This window comes from Salvelinus fontinalis, chromosome 33 (assembly GCF_029448725.1).
Source record: "Salvelinus fontinalis isolate EN_2023a chromosome 33, ASM2944872v1, whole genome shotgun sequence".
Lineage (NCBI taxonomy): Eukaryota > Metazoa > Chordata > Actinopteri > Salmoniformes > Salmonidae > Salvelinus > Salvelinus fontinalis.
Window position 1 is genome coordinate 12,666,547 of NC_074697.1, and position 20,000 is coordinate 12,686,546.

The 20,000-nt window shown below is 47.9% G+C and overlaps 1 protein-coding gene across 1 annotated transcript in view; it reads left to right on the forward strand.

Annotated features, from left to right (window-relative positions):
• LOC129832524 (uncharacterized) overlaps positions 1-20,000 on the forward strand; it is a 70,288-nt gene that overhangs the window by 10,748 nt on the left and 39,540 nt on the right. Inside the window, 4 exon segments of the mRNA XM_055896644.1 lie at positions 1-1,079; positions 1,335-1,724; positions 7,615-11,708; positions 17,383-17,496. The exon segment at positions 1-1,079 is cut by the window's left edge and continues 1,309 nt beyond it. Of these exon segments, the coding sequence (XP_055752619.1) occupies positions 1-1,079; positions 1,335-1,724; positions 7,615-11,708; positions 17,383-17,496 (5,677 nt within the window).

Below are 20,000 nucleotides of genomic sequence, written 5' to 3' on the forward strand. Positions count from 1 at the left end.
CTCAGATCTGGACCTGATAACTAACTTCACGTCCTCAGACCTGGACCTGAAAACTAACTTCACGTCCTCAGACCTGGACCTGATAACGAACTTCACGTCCTCAGATCTGGACCTGAAAACTAACTTCACGTCCTCAGACCTGGACCTGAAAACTAACTTCACGTCCTCAGACCTGGACCTGAAAACTAACGCGTCCTCAGACCTGGACCTGATAACTAACGCGAACTCAGATCTGGACCTGAAAACTAACTTCACGTCCTCAGATCTGGACCTGATAACGAACTTCACGTCCTCAGATCTGGACCTGAAAACTAACGCAAACTCAGATCTGGACCTGAAAACTAACTTCACGTCCTCAGATCTGGACCTGAAAACTAACTTCACGTCCTCAGACCTGGACCTGAAAACTAACTTCACGTCCTCAGATCTGGACCTGAAAACTAACGCAAACTCAGATCTGGACCTGAAAACTAACTTCACGTCCTCAGACCTGGACCTGATAACTAACTCGTCCTCAGACCTGGACCTGAATACTAACTTCACGTCCTCAGACCTGGACCTGAAAACTAACTTCACGTCCTCAGATCTGGACCTGAAAACTAACGCAAACTCAGATCTGGACCTGAAAACTAACGCAAACTCAGATCTGGACCTGAAAACTAACGTGAACTCAGATCTGGACCTGATAACTAACGCAAACTCAGATCTGGACCTGAAAACTAACGTGAACTCAGATCTGGACCTGAAAACTAACGTGAACTCAGATCTGGACCTGAAAACTAACGTGAACTCAGATCTGGACCTGAAAACTAACGTGAACTCAGATCTGGACCTGAAAACTAACGTGAACTCAGATCTGGACCTGAAAACTAACGTGAACTCAGATCTGGACCTGAAAACTAACGTGAACTCAGATCTGGACCTGAAAACTAACGTGAACTCAGATCTGGACCTGAAAACTAACGTGAACTCAGATCTGGACCTGAAAACTAACGTGAACTCAGATCTGGACCTGAAAACTAACGTGAACTCAGATCTGGACCTGATAACTAACGTGAGGATAGAGGAGGAGAGGAGGATAGAGGAAGAGGAGGAGCGGATAGAGGAGGAAGAGGAGAGGATAGAGGAGGAAGAGGAGGAGAGGGGGATAGAGGAGGAAGAGGAGGAGAGGAGGATAGAGGAGGAAGAGGAGAGGATAGAGGAGGAAGAGGAGGAGAGGGGGATAGAGGAAGGGGAGGAGAGGATAGAGGAGGAGAGGATAGAGGAGGAGAGGAGGTTAGATGAGGAGAGGAGGATAGAGGAAGGGGAGGAGAGGATAGAGGAGGAGAGGAAGATAGAGGAGGAAGAGCAGCAGAGGAGGATAGATGAGGAAGAGGAGGAGAGGATAGAAGAAGAGGAGCACAGGCCTCTGTTGAAGAGTGAGAACCAGGTCAAAGCTCCAGACCAGGGGAGCCACCCAGACCTCCACCCTAGCTTTAGGCTCCTCAAATCGGTTAAAGAGTCTCCGTGTCCCCCTCCTCCCTCCACACCCAGACACAACAGTCCTGAAGACACCCCTCCCCTCTCCTCCTCCTCCTCGTCCTCCTCCTCCTCCTCCTCTCCTCTGAGGCAGAAGGATAGTGTTGTAGAGGTGAAGACAGACTGTGTTGTAATCGGGATCCAGGACGTGAACCCTTCTGGCTGGTCCTCTCTGTCTCAGGAGAACACCTGCCCTCCACTCCCAGGTAGGCCTGGAACACACACAGACGCACAAACACACACACAGACGCACAAACACACACACAGACGCACAAACACACACACACACACACACACACACACACACACACACACACACACACACACACACACACACACACACACACACACACACACACACACACACACACACACACACACACACACACACACACACACACTAACCCTAACCCTAACCCTAACCCACACACACATCAGTGTGTATCAGTGTGTGTGTGTATCAGTGAATGTGTGTGTGTGTGTGTGTTTGGTTCTGCTGGTTTGATTTTGGCGTTTCTGTTTTCTTTGCTACTCTGTGGTCTCCCAGCGCTCTGTTTTCTCTCGAGTGTGTGTGTGTTAGGCTGTCTCTCTCTCCCTCTCTCTCTCTCCTGCAGGATGTGCTGTGTGTTGTCTAGTGTCTAGCTGCAGTCAGTATGAAGCTAGCTAGGTATTAGTGTTTAGCTGCAGTCAGTATGAAGCTAGCTAGGTATTAGTGTCTAGTGTCTGGCTGCAGTCAGTATGAAGCTAGCTAGGTATTAGTGTCTAGCTGCAGTCAGTATGAAGCTAGCTAGGTATTAGTGTCTAGTGTCTAACTGCAGTCAGTATGAAGCTAGCTAGTTATTAGTGTCTAGTGTCTAGCTGTAGTCAGTATGAAGCTAGCTAGTTATTAGTGTCTAGTGTCTAGCTGCAGTCAGTATGAAGCTAGCTAGGTATTAGTGTCTAGTGTCTAGCTGCAGTCAGTATGAAGCTAGCTAGTTATTAGTGTCTAGTGTCTAGTGTCTAGTCAGTATGAAGCTAGCTAGGTATTAGTGTCTAGTGTCTAGCTGCAGTCAGTATGAAGCTAGCTAGGTATTAGTGTCTAGTGTCTAGCTGCAGTCAGTATGAAGCTAGCTAGGTATTAGTGTCTAGTGTCTAACTGCAGTCAGTATGAAGCTAGCTAGGTATTAGTGTCTAGTGTCTAGCTGCAGTCAGTATGAAGCTAGCTAGGTATTAGTGTCTAGTGTCTAGCTGCAGTCAGTATGAAGCTAGCTAGGTATTAGTGTCTAGTGTCTAGCTGCAGTCAGTATGAAGCTAGCTAGGTATTAGTGTCTAGTGTCTAACTGCAGTCAGTATGAAGCTAGCTAGGTATTAGTGTTTAGTGTCTAGCTGCAGTCAGTATGAAGCTAGCTAGGTATTAGTGTCTAGTGTCTAGCTGCAGTCAGTATGAAGCTAGCTAGGTATTAGTGTCTAGTGTCTAACTGCAGTCAGTATGAAGCTAGCTAGGTATTAGTGTTTAGTGTCTAGCTGCAGTCAGTATGAAGCTAGCTAGGTATTAGTGTCTAGTGTCTAGCTGCAGTCAGTATGAAGCTAGCTAGGTATTAGTGTCTAGCTGCAGTCAGTATGAAGCTAGCTAGGTATTAGTGTCTAGTGTCTAGCTGCAGTCAGTATGAAGCTAGCTAGTTATTAGTGTCTAGTGTCTAGCTGCAGTCAGTATGAAGCTAGCTAGGTATTAGTGTCCAGTGTCTAGCTGTAGTCAGTATGAAGCTAGCTAGGTATTAGTGTCTAGTGTCTAGCTGCAGTCAGTATGAAGCTAGCTAGTTATTAGTGTCTAGCTGCAGTCAGTATGAAGCTAGCTAGTTATTAGTGTCTAGTGTCTAGCTGCAGTCAGTATGAAGCTAGCTAGTTATTAGTGTCTGGCTGCAGTCAGTATGAAGCTAGCTAGTTATTCGTGTCTAGTGTCTAGCTGCAGTCAGTATGAAGCTAGCTAGTTATTAGTGTCTGGCTGCAGTCAGTATGAAGCTAGCTAGTTATTAGTGTCTAGAGTCTAGCTGCAGTCAGTATGAAGCTAGCTAGTTATTAGTGTCTAGTGTCTAGCTGCAGTCAGTATGAAGCTAGCTAGTTATTAGTGTCTAGTGTCTACCTGCAGTCAGTATGAAGCTAGCTAGTTATTAGTGTCTAGTGTCTAGCTGCAGTCAGTATGAAGCTAGCTAGTTATTAGTGTCTAGTGTCTAGCTGCAGTCAGTATGAAGCTAGCTAGTTATTAGTGTCTGGCTGCAGTCAGTATGAAGCTAGCTAGTTATTAGTGTCTAGTGTCTAGCTGCAGTCAGTATGAAGCTAGCTAGGTATTAGTGTCTGGCTGCAGTCAGTATGAAGCTAGCTAGTTATTAGTGTCTAGTGTCTAGCTGCAGTCAGTATGAAGCTAGCTAGTTATTAGTGTCTGGCTGCAGTCAGTATGAAGCTAGCTAGTTATTAGTGTCTAGTGTCTAGCTGCAGTCAGTATGAAGCTAGCTAGGTATTAGTGTCTAGTGTCTAGCTGCAGTCAGTATGAAGTTAGCTAGTTATTAGTGTCTGGCTGCAGTCAGTATGAAGCTAGCTAGTTATTAGTGTCTAGTGTCTAGCTGCAGTCAGTATGAAGCTAGCTAGTTATTAGTGTCTAGTGTCTACCTGCAGTCAGTATGAAGCTAGCTAGTTATTAGTGTCTAGTGTCTAGCTGCAGTCAGTATGAAGCTAGCTAGTTATTAGTGTCTAGTGTCTAGCTGCAGTCAGTATGAAGCTAGCTAGTTATTAGTGTCTGGCTGCAGTCAGTATGAAGCTAGCTAGTTGTTAGTGTCTAGTGTCTAGCTGCAGTCAGTATGAAGCTAGCTAGGTATTAGTGTCTGGCTGCAGTCAGTATGAAGCTAGCTAGTTATTAGTGTCTAGTGTCTAGCTGCAGTCAGTATGAAGCTAGCTAGGTATTAGTGTCTAGCTGCAGTCAGTATGAAGCTAGCTAGGTATTAGTGTCTAGTGTCTAGCTGCAGTCAGTATGAAGCTAGCTAGGTATTAGTGTCTAGCTGCAGTCAGTATGAAGCTAGCTAGGTATTAGTGTCTAGTGTCTAGCTGCAGTCAGTATGAAGCTAGTTAGTTATTAGTGTCTAGCTGCAGTCAGTATGAAGCTAGCTAGGTATTAGTGTCTAGTGTCTAGCTGCAGTCAGTATGAAGCTAGCTAGGTATTAGTGTCTAGTGTCTAGCTGCAGTCAGTATGAAGCTAGCTATGTATTAGTGTCTAGTGTCTAGCTGCAGTCAGTATGAAGCTAGCTAGTTATTAGTGTCTGGCTGCAGTCAGTATGAAGCTAGCTAGTTATTAGTGTCTAGTGTCTAGCTGCAGTCAGTATGAAGCTAGCTAGGTATTAGTGTCTAGCTGCAGTCAGTATGAAGCTAGCTAGGTATTAGTGTCTGGCTGCAGTCAGTATGAAGCTAGCTAGTTATTAGTGTCTAGTGTCTAGCTGCAGTCAGTATGAAGCTAGCTAGGTATTAGTGTCTAGCTGCAGTCAGTATTAAGCTAGCTAGGTATTAGTGTCTAGTGTCTAGCTGCAGTCAGTATGAAGCTAGCTAGTTATTAGTGTCTAGCTGCAGTCAGTATGAAGCTAGCTAGGTATTAGTGTCTAGTGTCTAGCTGCAGTCAGTATGAAGCTAGCTAGGTATTAGTGTCTAGTGTCTAGCTGCAGTCAGTATGAAGCTAGCTAGTTATTAGTGTCTAGTGTCTAGCTGCAGTCAGTATGAAGCTAGCTAGTTATTAGTGTCTAGTGTCCAGCTGCAGTCAGTATGAAGCTAGCTAGTTATTAGTGTCTGGCTGCAGTCAGTATGAAGCTAGCTAGTTATTAGTGTCTAGTGTCTAGCTGCAGTCAGTATGAAGCTAGCTAGTTATTAGTGTCTAGTGTCTAGCTGCAGTCAGTATGAAGCTAGCTAGTTATTAGTGTCTAGTGTCTAGCTGCAGTCAGTATGAAGCTAGCTAGTTATTAGTGTCTAGTGTCTAGCTGCAGTCAGTATGAAGCTAGCTAGTTATTAGTGTCTAGTGTCTAGCTGCAGTCAGTATGAAGCTAGCTAGGTATTAGTGTCTAGTGTCTAGCTGCAGTCAGTATGAAGCTAGCTAGGTATTAGTGTCTAGTGTCTAGCTGCAGTCAGTATGAAGCTAGCTAGTTATTAGTGTCTAGTGTCTAGCTGCAGTCAGTATGAAGCTAGCTAGGTATTAGTGTCTAGTGTCTAGCTGCAGTCAGTATGAAGCTAGCTAGGTTTTAGTGTCTAGTGTCTAGCTGCAGTCAGTATGAAGCTAGCTAGGTATTCGTGTCTAGTGTCTAGCTGCAGTCAGTATGAAGCTAGCTAGGTATTAGTGTCTAGTGTCTAGCTGCAGTCAGTATGAAGCTAGCTAGTTATTAGTGTCTAGTGTCTAGCTGCAGTCAGTATGAAGCTAGCTAGGTATTAGTGTCTAGTGTCTAGCTGCAGTCAGTATAAAGCTAGCTAGTTATTAGTGTCTAGTGTCTAGTCAGTATGAAGCTAGCTAGTTATTAGTGTCTAGTGTCTAGCTGCAGTCAGTATGAAGCTAGCTAGGTATTAGTGTCTAGTGTCTAGCTGCAGTCAGTATGAAGCTAGCTAGGTATTAGTGTCTAGTGTCTAGCTGCAGTCAGTATGAAGCTAGCTAGGTATTAGTGTCTAGTGTCTAGCTGCAGTCAGTATGAAGCTAGCTAGTTATTAGTGTCTAGTGTCTAGTCAGTATGAAGCTAGCTAGTTATTAGTGTCTAGTGTCTAGCTGCAGTCAGTATGAAGCTAGCTAGGTATTAGTGTCTAGTGTCTAGCTGCAGTCAGTATGAAGCTAGCTAGGTATTAGTGTCTAGTGTCTAGCTGCAGTCAGTATGAAGCTAGCTAGGTATTAGTGTCTAGTGTCTAGCTGCAGTCAGTATGCAGCTAGCTAGTTATTAGTGTCTAGTGTCTAGCTGCAGTCAGTATGAAGCTAGCTAGGTATTAGTGTCTAGTGTCTAGCTGCAGTCAGTATGAAGCTAGCTAGGTTTTAGTGTCTAGTGTCTAGCTGCAGTCAGTATGAAGCTAGCTAGGTATTCGTGTCTAGTGTCTAGCTGCAGTCAGTATGAAGCTAGCTAGGTATTAGTGTCTAGTGTCTAGCTGCAGTCAGTATGAAGCTAGCTAGTTATTAGTGTCTAGTGTCTAGCTGCAGTCAGTATGAAGCTAGCTAGGTATTAGTGTCTAGTGTCTAGCTGCAGTCAGTATGAAGCTAGCTAGGTATTCGTGTCTAGTGTCTAGCTGCAGTCAGTATGAAGCTAGCTAGTTATTAGTGTCTATCTGTAGTCAGTATGAAGCTAGCTAGGTATTAGTGTCTAGTGTCTGGCTGCAGTCAGTATGAAGCTAGCTAGGTATTAGTGTCTAGCTGCAGTCAGTATGAAGCTAGCTAGGTATTAGTGTCTAGTGTCTAGCTGCAGTCAGTATGAAGCTAGCTAGGTATTAGTGTCTAGTGTCTAGCTGCAGTCAGTATGAAGCTAGCTAGGTATTCGTGTCTAGTGTCTAGCTGCAGTCAGTATGAAGCTAGCTAGTTATTAGTGTCTATCTGTAGTCAGTATGAAGCTAGCTAGGTATTAGTGTCTAGTGTCTGGTTGCAGTCAGTATGAAGCTAGCTAGGTATTAGTGTCTAGCTGCAGTCAGTATGAAGCTAGCTAGGTATTAGTGTCTAGTGTCTAGCTGCAATCAGTATGAAGCTAGCTAGGTATTAGTGTCTAGTGTCTAGCTGCAGTCAGTATGAAGCTAGCTAGGTATTAGTGTCTAGCTGCAGTCAGTATGAAGCTATATACAGGGGGTACCGGTACAGAGTCAATGTGGAGGCTATATACAGGGGGTACCGGTACAGAGTCAATGTGGGGGCTATATACAGGGGGTACCGGTACAGAGTCAATGTGGAGGCTATATACAGGAGGTACCGGTACAGAGTCAACGTGGAGGCTATATACAGGGGGTACCGGTACAGAGTCAATGTGGAGGCTATATACAGGGGGTACCGGTACAGAGTCAATGTGGAGGCTATATACAGGAGGTACCGGTACAGAGTCAATTGAGGTAATATGTCCATGTTTGTCTCAGATATCTGGAGTGGTCAGGGCTGTCAGACAGAAGGAGATCTTCCCCCAGGCTGGAAGAGGATCACAGACAAGGCTGATATCTACTTCTGGCATATCCCTAGTGGAGCTACACAGTGGGAGAGGCCAGCGCCCAGAGACCCTCTCATCAGACAGGAGGACTCTAGCCTGGGGGACACCACGTCAGCCTCCCCGGCTCCAGACCACAGAGACCCTCTCACCAGACAGGAGGACTCTAGCCTGGGGGACACCACGTCAGCCTCCCCGGCTCCAGACCACAGAGACCCTCTCACCAGACAGGAGGACTCTAGCCTGGGGGACACCACGTCAGCCTCCCCGGCTCCAGACCACAGAGACCCTCTCACCAGACAGGAGGACTCTAGCCTGGGGGACACCACGTCAGCCTCCCCGGCTCCAGACCACAGAGACCCTCTCACCAGACAGGAGGACTCTAGCCTGGGGGACACCACGTCAGCCTCCCCGGCTCCAGACCACAGAGACCCTCTCACCAGACAGGAGGACTCTAGCCTGGGGGACACCACGTCAGCCTCCCCGGCTCCAGACCACAGAGACCCTCTCACCAGACAGGAGGACTCTAGCCTGGGGGACACCACGTCAGCCTCCCCGGCTCCAGACCACAGAGACCCTCTCACCAGACAGGAGGACTCTAGCCTGGGGGACACCACGTCAGCCTCCCCGGCTCCAGACCACAGAGACCCTCTCACCAGACAGGAGGACTCTAGCCTGGGGGACACCACGTCAGCCTCCCCGGCTCCAGACCACAGAGACCCTCTCACCAGACAGGAGGACTCTAGCCTGGGGGACACCACGTCAGCCTCCCCGGCTCCAGACCACAGAGACCCTCTCACCAGACAGGAGGACTCTAGCCTGGGGGACACCACGTCAGCCTCCCCGGCTCCAGACCACAGAGACCCTCTCACCAGACAGGAGGACTCTAGCCTGGGGGACACCACGTCAGCCTCCCCGGCTCCAGACCACAGAGACCCTCTCACCAGACAGGAGGACTCTAGCCTGGGGGACACCACGTCAGCCTCCCCGGCTCCAGACCACAGAGACCCTCTCACCAGACAGGAGGACTCTAGCCTGGGGGACACCACGTCAGCCTCCCCGGCTCCAGACCACAGAGACCCTCTCATCAGACAGGAGGACTCTAGCCTGGGGGACACCACGTCAGCCTCCCCGGCTCCAGACCACAGAGACCCTCTCACCAGACAGGAGGACTCTAGCCTGGGGGACACCACGTCAGCCTCCCCGGCTCCAGACCACAGAGACCCTCTCACCAGACAGGAGGACTCTAGCCTGGGGGACACCACGTCAGCCTCCCCGGCTCCAGACCACAGAGACCCTCTCACCAGACAGGAGGACTCTAGCCTGGGGGACACCACGTCAGCCTCCCCGGCTCCAGACCACAGAGACCCTCTCACCAGACAGGAGGACTCTAGCCTGGGGGACACCACGTCAGCCTCCCCGGCTCCAGCGCCCAGAGACCCTCTCACCAGACAGGAGGACTCTAGCCTGGGGGACACCACGTCAGCCTCCCCGGCTCCAGACCACAGAGACCCTCTCACCAGACAGGAGGACTCTAGCCTGGGGGACACCACGTCAGCCTCCCCGGCTCCAGACCACAGAGACCCTCTCACCAGACAGGAGGACTCTAGCCTGGGGGACACCACGTCAGCCTCCCCGGCTCCAGACCACAGAGACCCTCTCACCAGACAGGAGGACTCTAGCCTGGGGGACACCACGTCAGCCTCCCCGGCTCCAGACCACAGAGACCGTCTCACCAGACAGGAGGACTCTAGCCTGGGGGACACCACGTCAGCCTCCCCGGCTCCAGACCACAGAGACCGTCTCACCAGACAGGAGGACTCTAGCCTGGGGGACACCACGTCAGCCTCCCCGGCTCCAGACCACAGAGACCCTCTCACCAGACAGGAGGACTCTAGCCTGGGGGACACCACGTCAGCCTCCCCGGCTCCAGACCACAGAGACCCTCTCACCAGACAGGAGGACTCTAGCCTGGGGGACACCACGTCAGCCTCCCCGGCTCCAGACCACAGAGACCCTCTCACCAGACAGGAGGACTCTAGCCTGGGGGACACCACGTCAGCCTCCCCGGCTCCAGACCACAGAGACCCTCTCACCAGACAGGAGGACTCTAGCCTGGGGGACACCACGTCAGCCTCCCCGGCTCCAGACCACAGAGACCCTCTCACCAGACAGGAGGACTCTAGCCTGGGGGACACCACGTCAGCCTCCCCGGCTCCAGACCACAGAGACCGTCTCACCAGACAGGAGGACTCTAGCCTGGGGGACACCACGTCAGCCTCCCCGGCTCCAGACCACAGAGACCGTCTCACCAGACAGGAGGACTCTAGCCTGGGGGACACCACGTCAGCCTCCCCGGCTCCAGACCACAGAGACCGTCTCACCAGACAGGAGGACTCTAGCCTGGGGGACACCACGTCAGCCTCCCCGGCTCCAGACCACAGAGACCCTCTCACCAGACAGGAGGACTCTAGCCTGGGGGACACCACGTCAGCCTCCCCGGCTCCAGACCACAGAGACCCTCTCACCAGACAGGAGGACTCTAGCCTGGGGGACACCACGTCAGCCTCCCCGGCTCCAGACCACAGAGACCCTCTCACCAGACAGGAGGACTCTAGCCTGGGGGACACCACGTCAGCCTCCCCGGCTCCAGACCACAGAGACCCTCTCACCAGACAGGAGGACTCTAGCCTGGGGGACACCACGTCAGCCTCCCCGGCTCCAGACCACAGAGACCCTCTCACCAGACAGGAGGACTCTAGCCTGGGGGACACCACGTCAGCCTCCCCGGCTCCAGACCACAGAGACCCTCTCACCAGACAGGAGGACTCTAGCCTGGGGGACACCACGTCAGCCTCCCCGGCTCCAGACCACAGAGACCCTCTCACCAGACAGGAGGACTCTAGCCTGGGGGACACCACGTCAGCCTCCCCGGCTCCAGACCACAGAGACCCTCTCATCAGACAGGAGGACTCTAGCCTGGGGGACACCACGTCAGCCTCCCCGGCTCCAGACCACAGAGACCCTCTCACCAGACAGGAGGACTCTAGCCTGGGGGACACCACGTCAGCCTCCCCGGCTCCAGACCACAGAGACCCTCTCACCAGACAGGAGGACTCTAGCCTGGGGGACACCACGTCAGCCTCCCCGGCTCCAGACCACAGAGACCCTCTCACCAGACAGGAGGACTCTAGCCTGGGGGACACCACGTCAGCCTCCCCGGCTCCAGACCACAGAGACCCTCTCACCAGACAGGAGGACTCTAGCCTGGGGGACACCACGTCAGCCTCCCCGGCTCCAGACCACAGAGACCCTCTCACCAGACAGGAGGACTCTAGCCTGGGGGACACCACGTCAGCCTCCCCGGCTCCAGACCACAGAGACCCTCTCACCAGACAGGAGGACTCTAGCCTGGGGGACACCACGTCAGCCTCCCCGGCTCCAGACCACAGAGACCCTCTCACCAGACAGGAGGACTCTAGCCTGGGGGACACCACGTCAGCCTCCCCGGCTCCAGACCACAGAGACCCTCTCACCAGACAGGAGGACTCTAGCCTGGGGGACACCACGTCAGCCTCCCCGGCTCCAGACCACAGAGACCCTCTCACCAGACAGGAGGACTCTAGCCTGGGGGACACCACGTCAGCCTCCCCGGCTCCAGACCACAGAGACCCTCTCATCAGACAGGAGGACTCTAGCCTGGGGGACACCACGTCAGCCTCCCCGGCTCCAGACCACAGAGACCCTCTCACCAGACAGGAGGACTCTAGCCTGGGGGACACCACGTCAGCCTCCCCGGCTCCAGACCACAGAGACCCTCTCACCAGACAGGAGGACTCTAGCCTGGGGGACACCACGTCAGCCTCCCCGGCTCCAGACCACAGAGACCCTCTCACCAGACAGGAGGACTCTAGCCTGGGGGACACCACGTCAGCCTCCCCGGCTCCAGACCACAGAGACCCTCTCATCAGACAGGAGGACTCTAGCCTGGGGGACACCACGTCAGCCTCCCCGGCTCCAGACCACCAGGTAAACAACTAGAATTACGTGTTTTGTATTTTTAGGGGAGAAAGCAATAATAATTGGATCCCAGACGATGACATTTGATTAAATAAATCCACGTATTTTCTATTTAATTGTAACAGTGAGATCTGAAGACATCAAATTAAATCACGTTTTATTGGTCACATGGTCAGCAGATGTTATTGGTCACATGGTTAGCAGATGTTATTGGTCACATGGTTAGCAGATGTTATTGGTCACATGGTTAGCAGATGTTATTGGTCACATGGTTAGCAGATGTTATTGGTCACATGGTTAGCAGATGTTATTGGTCACATGGTTAGCAGATGTTAATGGTCACATGGTTAGCTGATGTTATTGGTCACATGGTTAGCAGGTGTTATTGGTCACATGGTTAGCAGATGTTATTGGTCACATGGTTAGCAGATGTTATTTGTCACATGGTTAGCAGATGTTACTGGTCACATGGTTAGCAGATGTTAATGGTCACATGGTTAGCAGATGATATTGGTCACATGGTTAGCAGATGTTATTGGTCACATGGTTAGCAGATGTTATTGGTCACATGGTTAGCAGATGTTATTGGTCACATGGTTAGCAGATGTTACTGGTCACATGGTTAGCAGATGTTATTGGTCACATGGTTAGCAGATGTTATTGGTCACATGGTTAGCAGATGTTATTGGTCACATGGTTAGCAGATGTTATTGGTCACATGGTTAGCAGATGTTACTGGTCACATGGTTAGCAGATGATATTGGTCACATGGTTAGCAGATGTTATTGGTCACATGGTTAGCAGATGATATTGGTCACATGGTTAGCAGATGTTATTGGTCACATGGTTAGCAGATGTTATTGGTCACATGGTTAGCAGATGTTAATGGTCACATGGTTAGCAGATGATATTGGTCACATGGTTAGCAGATGTTATTGGTCACATGGTTAGCAGATGATATTGGTCACATGGTTAGCAGATGTTATTGGTCACATGGTTAGCAGATGTTATTGGTCACATGGTTAGCAGATGTTATTGGTCACATGGTTAGCAGATGTTATTGGTCACATGGTTAGCAGATGTTATTGGTCACATGGTTAGCAGATGTTATTGGTCACATGGTTAGCAGATGTTATTGGTCACATGGTTAGCAGATGTTATTGGTCACATGGTTAGCAGATGTTATTGGTCACATGGTTAGCAGATGTTATTGGTCACATGGTTAGCAGATGTTATTGGTCACATGGTTAGCAGATGTTATTGGTCACATGGTTAGCAGATGTTATTGGTCACATGGTTAGCAGATGTTATTGGTCACATGGTTAGCAGATGTTACTGGTCACATGGTTAGCAGATGTTATTGGTCACATGGTTAGCAGATGTTATTGGTCACATGGTTAGCAGATGTTATTGGTCACATGGTTAGCAGATGTTATTTGTCACATGGTTAGCAGATGTTACTGGTCACATGGTTAGCAGATGTTAATGGTCACATGGTTAGCTGATGTTATTGGTCACATGGTTAGCAGATGTTATTGGTCACATGGTTAGCAGATGTTATTGGTCACATGGTTAGCATATGTTATTGGTCACATGGTTAGCAGATGTTACTGGTCACATGGTTAGCAGATGTTAATGGTCACATGGTTAGCTGATGTTATTGGTCACATGGTTAGCAGATGTTATTGGTCACATGGTTAGCTGATGTTATTGGTCACATGGTTAGCAGATGTTATTGGTCACATGGTTAGCAGATGTTATTGGTCACATGGTTAGCAGATGTTATTGGTCACATGGTTAGCAGATGTTATTGGTCACATGGTTAGCAGATGTTATTGGTCACATGGTTAGCAGATGTTATTGGTCACATGGTTAGCTGATGTTATTGGTCACATGGTTAGCAGATGTTATTGGTCACATGGTTAGCAGATGTTATTGGTCACATGGTTAGCTGATGTTATTGGTCACATGGTTAGCAGATGTTATTGGTCACATGGTTAGCAGATGTTAATGTGAGTGTAGTGAAATGCTTGTGTTTCTAGTTCCTACCGTGCAGTAATATCTAACAAGTAATCTAACAATTTCACAACAACTACCTAATACACACAAATGTAAAGGAATGAATAAGAATATGTACATATAAATATATGGATGAGCGTAGACAGCAGCCTCTCTGTGTCAGAGATGATGTTGAGATAGAGAGATTTGAGTCTGTATGTAGACAGCAGCCTCTCTGTGTCAGAGATGATGTTGAGATAGAGAGATTTGAGTCTGTATGTAGACAGCAGCCTCTCTGTGTCAGTGATGATGTTGAGATAGAGAGATTTGAGTCTGTATGTAGACAGCAGCCTCTCTGTGTCAGTGATGATGTTGAGATAGAGAGATTTGAGTCTGTATGTAGACAGCAGCCTCTCTGTGTCAGTGATGATGTTGAGATAGAGAGATTTGAGTCTGTATGTAGACAGCAGCCTCTCTGTGTCAGTGATGATGTTGAGATAGAGAGATTTGAGTCTGTATGTAGACAGCAGCCTCTCTGTGTCAGTGATGATGTTGAGATAGAGAGATTTGAGTCTGTATGTAGACAGCAGCCTCTCTGTGTCAGTGATGATGTTGAGATAGAGAGATTTGAGTCTGTATGTAGACATTTACATTTTTTACATTTAAGTCATTTAGCAGACGCTCTTATCCAGAGCGACTTACAAATAGACAGCAGCCTCTCTGTGTCAGTGATGATGTTGAGATAGAGAGATTTGAGTCTGTATGTAGACAGCAGCCTCTCTGTGTCAGTGATGATGTTGAGATAGAGAGATTTGAGTCTGTATGTAGACAGCAGCCTCTCTGTGTCAGTGATGATGTTGAGATAGAGAGATTTGAGTCTGTATGTAGACAGCAGCCTCTCTGTGTCAGTGATGATGTTGAGATAGAGAGATTTGAGTCTGTATGTAGACAGCAGCCTCTCTGTGTCAGTGATGATGTTGAGATAGAGAGATTTGAGTCTGTATGTAGACAGCAGCCTCTCTGTGTTAGTGATGATGTTGAGATAGAGAGATTTGAGTCTGTATGTAGACAGCAGCCTCTCTGTGTCAGTGATGATGTTGAGATAGAGAGATTTGAGTCTGTATGTAGACAGCAGCCTCTCTGTGTCAGTGATGATGTTGAGATAGAGAGATTTGAGTCTGTATGTAGACAGCAGCCTCTCTGTGTCAGTGATGATGTTGAGATAGAGAGATTTGAGTCTGTATGTAGACATTTACATTTTTTACATTTAAGTCATTTAGCAGACGCTCTTATCCAGAGCGACTTACAAATAGACAGCAGCCTCTCTGTGTCAGTGATGATGTTGAGATAGAGAGATTTGAGTCTGTATGTAGACAGCAGCCTCTCTGTGTCAGTGATGATGTTGAGATAGAGAGATTTGAGTCTGTATGTAGACAGCAGCCTCTCTGTGTCAGTGATGATGTTGAGATAGAGAGATTTGAGTCTGTATGTAGACAGCAGCCTCTCTGTGTCAGTGATGATGTTGAGATAGAGAGATTTGAGTCTGTATGTAGACAGCAGCCTCTCTGTGTCAGTGATGATGTTGAGATAGAGAGATTTGAGTCTGTATGTAGACAGCAGCCTCTCTGTGTTAGTGATGATGTTGAGATAGAGAGATTTGAGTCTGTATGTAGACAGCAGCCTCTCTGTGTTAGTGATGATGTTGAGATAGAGAGATTTGAGTCTGTATGTAGACATTTACATTTTTTACATTTAAGTCATTTAGCAGACGCTCTTATCCAGAGCGACTTACAAATAGACAGCAGCCTCTCTGTGTTAGTGATGATGTTGAGATAGAGAGATTTGAGTCTGTATGTAGACAGCAGCCTGTCTGTGTCAGTGATGATGTAGAGATAGAGAGATTTGAGTCTGTATGTAGACAGCAGCCTGTCTGTGTTAGTGATGATGTTGAGATAGAGAGATTTGAGTCTGTATGTAGACAGCAGCCTCTCTGTGTTAGTGATGATGTTGAGATAGAGAGATTTGAGTCTGTATGTAGACAGCAGCCTCTCTGTGTCAGTGATGATGTTGAGATAGAGAGATTTGAGTCTGTATGTAGACAGCAGCCTCTCTGTGTCAGTGATGATGTTGAGATAGAGAGATTTGAGTCTGTATGTAGACATTTACATTTTTTACATTTAAGTCATTTAGCAGACGCTCTTATCCAGAGCGACTTACAAATAGACAGCAGCCTCTCTGTGTCAGTGATGATGTTGAGATAGAGAGATTTGAGTCTGTATGTAGACAGCAGCCTCTCTGTGTCAGTGATGATGTTGAGATAGAGAGATTTGAGTCTGTATGTAGACAGCAGCCTCTCTGTGTCAGTGATGATGTTGAGATAGAGAGATTTGAGTCTGTATGTAGACAGCAGCCTCTCTGTGTCAGTGATGATGTTGAGATAGAGAGATTTGAGTCTGTATGTAGACAGCAGCCTCTCTGTGTCAGTGATGATGTTGAGATAGAGAGATTTGAGTCTGTATGTAGACAGCAGCCTCTCTGTGTTAGTGATGATGTTGAGATAGAGAGATTTGAGTCTGTATGTAGACAGCAGCCTCTCTGTGTTAGTGATGATGTTGAGATAGAGAGATTTGAGTCTGTATGTAGACATTTACATTTTTTACATTTAAGGCATTTAGCAGACGCTCTTATCCAGAGCGACTTACAAATAGACAGCAGCCTCTCTGTGTTAGTGATGATGTTGAGATAGAGAGATTTGAGTCTGTATGTAGACAGCAGCCTGTCTGTGTCAGTGATGATGTAGAGATAGAGAGATTTGAGTCTGTATGTAGACAGCAGCCTGTCTGTGTTAGTGATGATGTTGAGATAGAGAGATTTGAGTCTGTATGTAGACAGCAGCCTCTCTGTGTTAGTGATGATGTTGAGATAGAGAGATTTGAGTCTGTATGTAGACAGCAGCCTCTCTGTGTTAGTGATGATGTTGAGATAGAGAGATTTGAGTCTGTATGTAGACAGCAGCCTCTCTGTGTTAGTGATGATGTTGAGATAGAGAGATTTGAGTCTGTATGTTGACAGCAGCCTCTCTGTGTTAGAGAGATTTGAGTCTGTATGTAGACAGCAGCCTCTCTGTGTTAGAGATGATGTTGAGATAGAGAGATTTGAGTCTGACTTGCCTTTAGCTCAGTGGTACTGTCTTTTTGCCGTGCAGTAGACCCAGGGGTTGAACATCAGGCAGTCACACTTCCATGCTGATCTGTCTGTGTGTCTCTCTGTGTCTGTCTGTCTGTCTGTCTGTCTGTCTGTCTGTCTGTCTGTCTGTCTCTGTGTGTGTCTGTCTGTCTGTCTGTGTGTGTGTGTCTGTCTCTGTCTGTCTGTGTGTCTCTCTCTGTGTGTGTCTGTGTGTCTGTGTGTCTGTGTGTGTCTCTTTCTCTCTGTGTGTGTCTGTGTGTCTGTGTGTCTGTGTGTGTCTCTTTCTCTCTGTGTGTGTCTGTGTGTCTGTGTGTCTGTGTGTGTCTCTTTCTCTCTGTGTGTGTCTGTGTGTCTGTGTGTCTGTGTGTGTCTCTTTCTCTCTGTGTGTGTCTCCCTCTATGTATCTGTCTGTGTGTGTGTGTGTGTGTGTGTGTGTGTGTGTGTGTGTGTGTGTGTGTGTGTGTCTCTCTATCTCTCTGTGTGTGTGTTGTGCTCCCAGGGTGAAGTGTGTATAGCAGTGTCTCCTGGGTCTGACAGCTCCCCCTCTGACAGCTCTCTGCAGACCCCCCCACTCCACTCCAACCTTCCTGGATTCATCAACAGATGCTACTTTGTAAGTCCCGCCCTCCCTATCACCCAATCACAACACTGGGATTTGTTTTGGGGGGGAGGGGCTTTAATATTGATCAGCTTTAATTTAGTAGATTTTGGCTTCTATCAATGTAATTATCTACATAACTTCCAATCCTCCATATATTTTTTGTAAATATATATATAATTTATTTGTTTTATTATATTTTCCTTTATTATTGTCCCCTAATTGTAGTAAACTAATAGACAACAACTCTTAGGCTTCTAATTCCAGTTTAAACATACTGTATATATTTTACAGACACAGTATATTTTACATTAGTTATCTTGTTATTTATAGTCCCATCCTTCAGCTCCCCTCAACCCCTCCCATCAGATCACCCCTGTCCACCTGGATCCCAGGGCCTTTGAGAGATTGGGGACCCGTCCTTTATAAAGAGCCCACAGCGCCACCTACAGGACAGAAGCAGACCAACAGCCAAAAGCCCTTCCATTATACTGGACAGTTATTCAACAAATATATACAAACAATTACTGCATATCTTAATTTATTTCCACAATTAACTAAGAATATGGGTAAGAATGTAGGCACTTCCTACGAAGGATTTTTCTTAACGAGGACCGGCATTACAAAAATACTTTTTTTCGGCAAGCAAACAATTATTGTGATTCATCCTATACTGTCTCTAACATCATTACCCCTTAGCAACAGATGTGGGATACACACACACACACACACACACACACACACACACACACACACACACACACACACACACACACACACACACACACACACACAGACACACACACACACACACACACACACAGACACACACACACACACAATCACTGACTATCCCTTCCTGACCATGTGACCTCTATCCCTTCCTGACCATGTGACCTCTATCCCTTCCCGACCATGTGACCTCTATCCCTTCCTGACCATGTGACCTCTATCCCTTCCCGACCATGTGACCTCTATCCCTTCCTGACCATGTGACCTCTATCCCTTCCTGACCATGTGACCTCTATCCCTTCCTGACCATGTGACCTCTATCCCTTCCTGACCATGTGACCTCGACTAATGTTGTCATGTTTGGGTGGGTTATTCTGGATGGATGTGTGTTTGGGTGGGTTATTCCACATGGATGTGTGTTTGGGTGGGTTATTCTGGATGGATGTGTGTTTGGGTGGGTTATTCTGGATGGATGTGTGTTTGGGTGGGTTATTCTGGATGGATGTGTGTTTGGGTGGGTTATTCTGGATGGATGTGTGTTTGGGTGGGTTATTCTGGATGGATGTGTGTTTGGGTGGGTTATTCTAGATGGATGTGTGTTTGGGTGGGTTATTCTACATGGATGTGTGTTTCGGTGGGTTATTCTGGATGGATGTGTGTTTGGGTTGGTTATTCTACATGGATGTGTGTTTGGGTGGGTTATTCTGGATGGATGTGTGTTTGGGTGGGTTATTCTGGATGGATGTGTGTTTGGGTGGGTTATTCTGGATGGATGTGTGTTTGGGTGGGTTATTCCACATGGATGTGTGTTTGGGTGGGTTATTCTGGATGGATGTGTGTTTGGGTGGGTTATTCTGGATGGATGTGTGTTTGGGTGGGTTATTCTGGATGGATGTGTGTTTGGGTGGGTTATTCTGGATGGATGTGTGTTTGGGTGGGTTATTCCACATGGATGTGTGTTTGGGTGGGTTATTCCACATGGATGTGTGTTTGGGTGGGTTATTCCACATGGATGTGTGTTTGGGTGGGTTATTCTGGATGGATGTGTGTTTGGGGGGGTTATTCTGGATGGATGTGTGTTTGGGTGGGTTATTCTGGATGGATGTGTGTTTGGGTGGGTTATTCTGGATGGATGTGTGTTTGGGTGGGTTATTCTGGATGGATGTGTGTTTGGGTGGGTTATTCTGGATGGAAGTGTGTTTGGGTGGGTTATTCAACATGGATGTGTGTTTGGGTGGGTTATTCTGGATGGATGTGTGTTTGGGTGGGTTATTCTGGATGGATGTGTGTTTGGGTGGGTTATTCTGGATGGATGTGTGTTTGGGTGGGTTATTCTGCATGGATGTGTGTTTGGGTGGGTTATTCTGGATGGATGTGTGTTTGGGTGGGTTATTCTGGATGGATGTGTGTTTGGGTGGGTTATTCTGCATGGATGTGTGTTTGGGTGGGTTATTCTACATGGATGTGTGTTTGGGTGGGTTATTCTGGATGGATGTGTGTTTGGGTGGGTTATTCTGGATGGATGTCTGTTTGGGTGGGTTATTCCACATAGATGTGGGTTATTCTGGATGGATGTGTGTTTGGGTGGGTTATTCCACATGGATGTGTGTTTGGGTGGGTTATTCTACATGGATGTGTGTTTGGGTGGGTTATTCCACATGGATGTGTGTTTGGGTGGGTTATTCTGGATGGATGTGTGTTTGGGTGGGTTATTCTGGATGGATGTGTGTTTGGGTGGGTTATTCTGCATGGATGTGTGTTTGGGGGGGTTATTCCACATGGATGTG